Source organism: Dipodomys ordii, unplaced genomic scaffold (genome assembly GCF_000151885.1).
Source record: "Dipodomys ordii isolate 6190 unplaced genomic scaffold, Dord_2.0 Scaffold87, whole genome shotgun sequence".
Classification (NCBI taxonomy): Eukaryota; Metazoa; Chordata; class Mammalia; order Rodentia; family Heteromyidae; genus Dipodomys; species Dipodomys ordii.
In genome coordinates, this window is record NW_012267303.1 from 1,019,256 (window position 1) to 1,027,753 (window position 8,498).

General features: G+C 57.3%; 1 protein-coding gene across 1 annotated transcript in view; it reads right to left on the minus strand.

Annotated features, from left to right (window-relative positions):
- The window catches only part of Celsr1 (cadherin, EGF LAG seven-pass G-type receptor 1), a 120,979-nt gene extending 116,889 nt beyond the window's left edge, over positions 1-4,090 (minus strand). Inside the window, exons 1-3 of the mRNA XM_013025720.1 lie at positions 3,734-4,090; positions 329-456; positions 57-198 (exon numbers count right to left, since the gene is read on the minus strand). Of these exons, the coding sequence (XP_012881174.1) occupies positions 57-198; positions 329-456; positions 3,734-4,090 (627 nt within the window). The remainder of the gene's footprint in view (positions 1-56; positions 199-328; positions 457-3,733) is intronic.
- Between the last annotated feature and the right edge of the window lie 4,408 nt (positions 4,091-8,498).

Sequence of the window (8,498 nt, forward strand, 5' to 3'; positions counted from 1 at the left end):
GGGCGGGGGCTCCGCCGGTCGCCGAGCCAGGCGCGGTCCAAAGCCTCAGACCCCACCTGGCCCGGCTGCACGCGGGCCCGCAGCCCCCAGGCCCGTGGATAGGACCCAGGGGTGCGGGACAGGGACCCGCTGGGTCGCCGCGGCGCAGGGCACAGGTGCACGCCGAGGAGAGGCGCGCCGAGGGCAGAGTCGTCCAGACTTGGAAAACCAGCGGGCGACTAACTGGATTCAGGTTCCACTTCGCTTAAAGCACAGGTTTTACACGGAGAGAAAAACAACCCTGCTCGCCATGGGGTGGGGGGTGGAAGTGAGCTCGACGCCCCCCCACGCGTGCTGCCGCCCGGGAATCCGCGCCCGTGTCCGGTGTCCCTGCCACTGGCCGCTGCGCCCCAGGATGCTGGGGATGGGGGGGGGCAGCCACGAGGAGGGCGAGACAGAAGAATGTGAGGCCCGTGCCTGGGGAGGAGAAAGTGGGGGGACTTTAGCTCTAGGAGAGCCCCCCTTCTGAAGAGCGCAGCCTGGAGGCGGGCTTCCACGTCGTGGCCCTCCCTTCAGCCGTGGCCAAGCTCGCTGCAGCCCCTCAGGTCTCCCACCCCCCCCCAGCCATGGAGGGGGGGCGGCCTTGGGGTTCCAGAGGGACCAGCTGAGGCAGTGCAGGTTGACCCGGGAGGGTCTCCAGTCCTAGGTGACAGCGGAGAGCTGGGCCCAGAAAGTGAGGGCGAGGGTAGCATCTTTAGGAACTAGGCCAAGAGCTGGGCACCTGTGTTCTGGAGGCTGAGATCTAAAGATCGGATGCAAAGCCAGCCCAGGCAGACAAGTCCAGGATTTCTTATTTCCAATTAGTTGGCAAAAAAGGAAGTGGAGGTGTGGCTCAAGTGGTAGAGCACCAGCCATGAGCAAAAAAGCCCAGGGATTGCAGGTGTCCCTGAGTTCAGGCGCCAATACACACACACACTCTCTTTCTTTCCTTCCCGCCCCCCTCTCTCTCTCACACACACACATAAGATGGCAAGGGTTCTCTGTCATTGTGTGTCTCATACATTCCATCAGTTTTGCTCCAAGTTGCTGTTCCTATCTGAATACAATCAGAACACATTTTATTGATGTAAACTTCACTTGGGCGTGGGGAACAGTAAAATCACTTGGTGTAAGACGATCAGACACGTATGGTGCTTGTAGCCTTCCCCAGGCCATCTGCCTGTATTGATCATTTTTGTGTGGCCCCCAGAATGACATTATAAACATTCAAATGGCCCTGGGCCCAGAAGAGGTTCCCCACCACTGCCAGGTCGGGAGTTTCCAACTGGCAAGTCCCATGGGTGTGTGTGTGTGTGTGAGAGAGAGAGAGAGAGAGAGAGGGAGAGAGAGAGAGGGGGGGAGGGAGAGGAAGAGGAGGAAAGCCCATCCCCTGACTGTGACTGGACCAGGGCTCAGACTTCACCCCCCCCCAGGTAGGGGTCCAGGGACTAGAAGGCAGGGAGAATACCTGTGCCCAGGGTGGAAAGCTCTACATTGGGGTGTGAAAGAGCTCAGAAAGAGGGGAGCTGAAGAACCACTTTTGCAATCAGGCTTTAAATAGGGTGGGTTGGGCTTAAATAAACAACATTTAAATGCAGTGAATGGGTTCAGGTGTGGGCATGCTTTGCTGGAACCAGACACCTGCAGGCTTCCAAGGTAACCGCAAGGACTACCCAGCATGCATCATTTCCTGGTCCAGTGGACCAAAGTCGGTAACAGAATGTCTGCACAAGGCCAAGAGCCAAAGGGAATCTACTCACAGCCCAAACCCCAAACAGAGCTGTGCTGAGGAGCACCCACAAGTAGAAAAGAAAGTAGGGAGGGGATTAAGATAGATCCGGAAGAGTCTGGGAGCCAGGGAGATCCCTTCTGCACTGAACATCACCTGGTTGATTTCCTGGACTTCGCTGAAACTCACACACAGGCTCCGCATACTTCCTCCTCTCACGCATGCACAAGTCCACGGTTTTAAATGAGGGAGGGAGATTGGAATTAAAAGACAGGCTGCAACTTGTTGGGGCACAGCAGGGTGGTCCCGTTGCATCCAAGGGACAGACGTGGGCGTGGTGGGGGAGCACGCTTACCCAGCACGCTCCAGGCCCTGCTCCGGACCCGTGTCACTCAAAGCAAACCCTTACAGTGACCCACATCAGCCGCTGGGGTGTGTGTGTGGAGCTCAGGGGTGGAGCTCACTGCGTCCACGTGCACGGGCCTGTTTCCCTTGGGTTCTGCCGGGCGCTGACCCCATCTGCCCAGGGTGCTTGGAGAAAGGGGAGTGAGCCCCAGAGACAGGACGGGAGGCACCCGGGGCTCAGGGGAGAATGAGGCAGCTGGGTGGTGGCCTCCCCCAGCAGCACCGGAGGGAGTGGTGGCCACCGTCCTGCTCCAATGCTCTGTCTGAAATGGCTTCCACTAGAGATACCTCCTCCCTTTCCCCCACGCCAGGGCTCCCTCATCCCCACTGGCTTCAGGGGCCCCTCCCCTAGGAGAGACTAGGAACAACCCAAGCCATTCTTACACCAGGACACCTGGGCGCAAGGACTCCATGCGATGTTTGTTGTACTTGGAATGGCTTACACTACGGCAGCAGCCTGGAGTCCTGGCTACGCAGCAAGCTGAGGTCTGTGGGTCTCATCCAGCCCCTTGCGGCTCATCTCCAATTAACCAGCAGCTAGGCCCGGAGTTCAAGCCCCCCCCCCTTACTGGCACAAAAAAGAGTCAGAATTGTTTGTTGAAATTTGAAACTCTTAGTTTTTGATGTTGAGTATGAATTCAATTTTTTGTTTTGTTTGTTTTGTGGAGGACCAGGATCCAAATAAATACTAGAATCAATTCCTTACACACTCAGTATATATGATTGGACCGGGCATTTAAACTCTTGCTGGGCTGGTACTGTACTACTTGAGCCATGCCTCTAGCCTGACTTTTTGCTGGCTACTTTGGGATGGAAATAACTGTCTTTTCTGACTTTTCTGCCCAGGCTGGCTTTGAGCCATTATTTCCCTGATCTCAGCCTCTTGAGTAGCGGGATTACAGGTATGATGGATTGGCCAAGTTATAATTCTGTTCCCCTGGGCTTCACAGGAAGAAACCCTGGCGAGCAGGACTCTGTCTTCTCCACACCCACCCACCCCCAATTTGGTGGGGTTTAACTCATGGAAAAATCTTGAAAGTTAAAACATGGAACCCAAACTCCCAGAGACTTACATTAATTAAGATGTTAATAGAAGCAAGAGGGTGAAGGGAATTCAGATCCCAATCAGCCTTCCCTGAAAGACCACAGTTAAGCTTATGACAAAAACCAGAAAATATGTTCCTGCTAAAAAGGTGCCAAACCCCACCCAAACACAGATGGTACTATGTCACCTCTGCCAAGGAACAGAATGGCAGCCCTGATCCCTCCCCAGACTCACTCCCTTCCAGGAACCGGAGATGTCCGCACCTGACCCACCAGCACCCATTCCTGGAGAGCTTTGCTCCAGGGTCCTGGGGAGCTTGAACTTCAGGAAGGTTCTGGAAGGCTCCAGATTGCTCGACTGACAGGCTTGGGGCTGGAGCTTCATCAAGGGCTCTGCTCTGGCATCTGCTGTTGTCTACCTTGTGCCCCCCCCCGCCCCCCGCAGCAGTGAGAGCTGGCACACAGGCTCCATCTCTGGGCTGCACTGGCCCCTAGTGGCCAGTTGCAGTGCTGCCCCTGACCGTGGGTTTGCCGTACTGCCTGTGCCCTGGGCATGTGCCCACTCTTGGACCTCTGGGCTGTAGCCACCCTGAGAGAGCCCCTCCTTTGCCGTGCCCGCTGCGTGACCCCCTTCCCGCTGCCTGCCTCCTGGGGCTGGGGACGTGTGCTGGCTGCATCAGCCCGGGGACTGTGGGCAGGGCCCACACACGCCTGGAGGGTGCCGCTGCGGCGTTTGGGTGGCGGCAGCTGAACAAGGCCACCAGAGGAGGGGCAGCCCCAGGTGCGGACAGACAGACAGGGGGCTTCCTGAGGGGGGAAACGGGAGCCCGGAGCTCGGAGCGCCACAGCCCGGGTGCAGGGGCCGGGCAGCCGCATTTCTGTCACCGTTACCATTGCAGTGGTCACTGGCAGCCCTGTCTGACCACCGTCACCAAGCCAGGCTGGGGAGGCCGGCTCTACTGTCTTCCGTGTCAAGAATAGATTTTCTAGCAGATTCTGCCGAGGTCAGGGGAGACCCAGAGGATATAAAGAAGGTGCGAGTCCTGAGTGCGTCTTCTGAGAAGATGAAAAGATGTAAAAGGGACCCCAGCTCGAGGCTCAAGAAGCCTGGGACCCAATCCTAGTGCTCTACCTTCCCTCAGGGAGCCCCACCAGGTAACAAGGGAAGGGGGGGACGGCCATTAGCCGTGAAGGGCCAGGCTCCCGGATCAGCGGCTGAAAATTGCCACTTTGTGTCAGCATCACAAATGGAATGTACACACACACACACACACACACGCTTTCACAGCACTTAGGCCCCAGCCCAGCTCCCTGGTGGAGGGACACAGGAACGTGTTAGAAGCAGAGCACAGGCCTGCTGGATCCCGTCATCCCACCAAGTGTTGGGGGAGGGAGGGGGAGGATTGCTGGCTGGGGAACAGAAGGACAGAAGGCCTCATCCTCCCAGGATGCCCAGGAAGGACATGAGACAAAGTCCAGGGGGTGTCAGGCCTTCCCTGAGCCCCGAGCCACTGGCCACTCTGTGCTCAAACGCAGAGTCCTTTGAAGGGGTCCCAGTCTCAGTCTGCCCAGGAACCTTCAGCCTTCCGGTGGTCAGGTGAGGGAGAGGACGAGAGGGTGCCAAGCCCAACCCTCCCCACCCCCCGTGGGAAGGACTAGCCCTGATACACCGCTCCTGCCCAAGGGACAGGGAGAAGAGGCCGGCTCTGGAAACTACAGGGAGGCCGTCTGCCGGGGCAGCAGCCTACACACGTAGGCCGCCCCGTCACCGCGGGCTCCGGCCTTGGCAGCAGGAGCGCCCAGGCCCACGGCCCTACTGGCAGCAAAGCCGGCACCCGGGCAGGAGCAGTGAGTCAGGCTCTGCAGGAATGCGTCGAGCATGCTGCGATCTGCAGCTCCCCCGAAGCCCCAGCCCCTTCCCTGATCAGAAGAGAAGATGGATGAGGACACTGTGAATAGGCCCGAGCTGCCCCGCTGGGCCCCGGGGAAGGGGTTTGTGCTGTGGGTGCCTAGCAAGCCAAGACACTCCGATCTGAGCTGACGCCCGTGGCGTGCCGCCACCTGCTCTACAGGGGCGTGGGGACCATCAGCCTCCATCAGCACCTCGTTCAGGTCCCGCAAGCAACGTCTGCTAAACCTGGCCAGTTGGTTTCTTTGCAGGATGCAGGGTGCATGGGCTTCCCTGTCCATAACATCAATATTAAAAGGCTAAAAGGCAGAAGATCTTTAAAAGAGGAGGAGAGAGACCAAGCATTGCTGGCTCACACCTGTAATTCTAGCTACTCAGGAGGCTGAGATCTGAGGATCATGATTTGAAGTCAGACAGGGAATAAGAGTCCATGAGAGGGGCTGGGAAGGTGGCTCAGTGGTAGAGCGCTTGCCTTGCATGCATGAGGCCCTGGGTTCGATTCCTCAGCACCACATAAGCAAAAAAGAAAAAAGCCAGAAGTGGTGCTGTGGCTCAAATGGTAGAGTGCTAGCCTTGAGCTCAAGAGCTGAAGGACAGTGCCCAGGCCCAGAGTTCAGGCCCCATGACTGGACCAAAAAAAAAAAAAAAAGAGTCCATGAGATTCTTATCTCTAACAAACCTACTCAGAAAAGGTTGGAAGTGGCACTGTGGCTCAAGTGGTAGAGTGCTAGCCTTGAGCACAAAGAGGCTTGGGGCAGCACCCAGGCCCCGAGCTCAAGCCCCAGGGCTGGCAAAAAAAAAAAAAAAAAGGAGTCTGTGTTTTAAAATACTGAGCAGATTTACTGGGCACCAGTGGCTTGTACTTGTATTCCTAGCTACTCAGGAGGAGTAGCTAGGAGGATCAAGATTTGAAACCAGCCTGGACAGACAAATTTGTAAAATTCTTTTTTTTTCTTTTCTTTGGGGGGGGGGGTTGGTCATGGGGCTTGAACTCTGGGCTTGGGCGCTATCCCTGCGCTCTTCAGCTCAAGGCAAGCGCTCTACCGCTTGAGCCACAGCACCACTTCCAGGTTTCTAGTGGTTTATTGGAGATAAAGAGTCTCACGGACTTTCCTGCCCAGGCTGGCTTTGAACCATGATCCTCAGATCTCATCCTCCTGAGTAGCTAGGATTACAGGTGTGAGCCACCAGCGCCTGGCTTGAAATTCTTATCTCTAATTAACCATCAAAAGGCCAGAAATGGTGATGTGGTTTAAGTAGTAGAATGCCAGCCTCAAACAAAAAAAAAGTGAAATAAGAGTGAGAAATGAAGCCCTGGGTTCAAGCCCCAGTTCTGGCATTAAAAACAACAACAAAAACAAAAAACATCAATGTGAGAATGAAAATCCTCTGCAGGGAGAATCAATGAACTGGAGAAGAGTTGAGTCAACCCTGGGAAGAAAAGGAGGCAACAGATACGAGAGGAGGAGCAGGAGGACAGAGTGAGAGAGGAAGGTTTCCCCGTGGATTTCTAGGACCCTAGTCCTACACGGTGAGGCGGCACTAGGGGGAAGGGAAAGGGTGCAGGGCTGTTCCAGACACAGAGAACGGCACGTACCAAGGCCCGAGGCACACAGCCCGGCCTGCACGCAACCTCTGCTTTGTGCTTGTCTTTACTTTGTAGGCAGTACTAGGGCACCCTGACCCTACCTAAGAAGCTAGTATTGTGAGGATCCAAGCACAACAGGGTGGCCACTGAGGCTGCCTGGCCACTTCAATGGAGCTTTCACTTCTCATTGCACCCCACCTCCCGCGCTACCCCCCCCACTGCCCCAAGCCCATGTGGCCAGGGAGATCTAAACCCAGTTCCCATGCCTCAGGGATGGGCATGTGACCAGCCAAGTCAGCCACAGCCAGTGAGGCCCACTTCAGAAACCGTGGTTAAACTGTTGGGCAGGGCTGGAAAGGTGGCTCAGTGGTACGGTGCTTGTCTCACATGCATGAAGCCCTGGGTTCAATTCCTCAGCACCACATACACAGAAAAGGCCAGGAGTGGCACTGGGGTTCAAGAGGTAGAGCGCTAACCTTTAGCAAAAGCAGCTCAGGGACAGTGCCCAGGCCCTGAGTTCAAGCCTCAGGACTGGCCAAAAGAAAAAACAAAACTATTGGGCAAAGGCAAGTTCTGGTCCTGCTGGGCTGGGGCTGCTCTGCCAGGGGTCAACGTGCTGGTCTGGATCTCCCTGGAGATAAACCAACACAAGGAAAGGGCAAGCTCTCCTGGCAGCTTCGTGCGTGTGCTGGTCTGAGATGGTTTGAGGTCCCACAGAACGCCCTAGTCTGCCCACAAAGCAACGGGAAGCCTGGAGGCTGGCGCTCAGGACGACCTGGCCCCTGGGGTCAGGGAGGCGGCCCTCGGAGGAAGAGCTGAGCTGGTCCCAAAGGCTGTGTCACGGTTCGTGGGGCAAGGGCGTGCCGGGCAGGCTGGGGAGTGCTGGCTGTCCTCCGGAAGCCTCCACTGGCTGGCTGCAGAGCAGGGTCCCTGCCCAGGCAGGCCCGGGCTTCCCGCGCAGCTCCCAGCACAACCCCTGACAGCCTCGGGCCTCGGCAGGAGCCAGAGACCCGAAAAGGCGTGACGTCTCAGAAGCGTTGTGTGGGACGCAGGCCAGTCCCCCAAGGTCTTACATCACAGTTCATGTCCGTGTCGGAGCCCCCCACCTCGGGATACACTGACGTAGGCAGGGGCAGCGTTGGGAGGTCACGGGGCCTGTCCATCCCTCCAGGGACTATCCCTGAGATTGACACCTGGTAGGTGCAATGCCCAGGCCACCAGACCAAATGTGCACAGGGCTCCAGCCTCTGCACCACAGCAAAGCCCCTTCCAGTCTGCACCCCAGCTGACAGAGCCCCAGTGGTATGCAGATTCCAGCCCAGTGTGTGTGTGTGGGGGGGGGGCGCCACGCCTGGGTGTTTGGGGCAGCCACATCTGAGTGTCTCCAGCCATGGCCACTAGAGGGCACTGCCTTGCCAGGGGGCAGAGCTGTGGACAGCTACATAGTCTTGCCAGAGCTGTCCGTGTCACCAAGGCACCATGCCATGGGTCAGCTCAGGACCAATGGCAGATGGCAGGGTGCGAGGCCCACCCTGCAAACCCCGCCCAGGAAAGGATACAGGAGGAGGGCAGGGTGGGCGTCAGGAGATGCCTGGAGGGCCGGGGGAGGATGGGGTGGGACGGGGAGGGAGGGGCTTGGGGTCTCTGTGGAGGTTCTTGTAGGAGTCATGGGGGATTCTGAGGGACCTTCAGAGTGGATCTTTGGGGCCGTGAGAAACAGGAAGTCTGGGTTGAGCTTGGAGGGCACTCTGCAGGCGGGGGGGGGGGGCTGGTCTCGAGAGAAACTTAGAGGTTCTGTGGTGTCT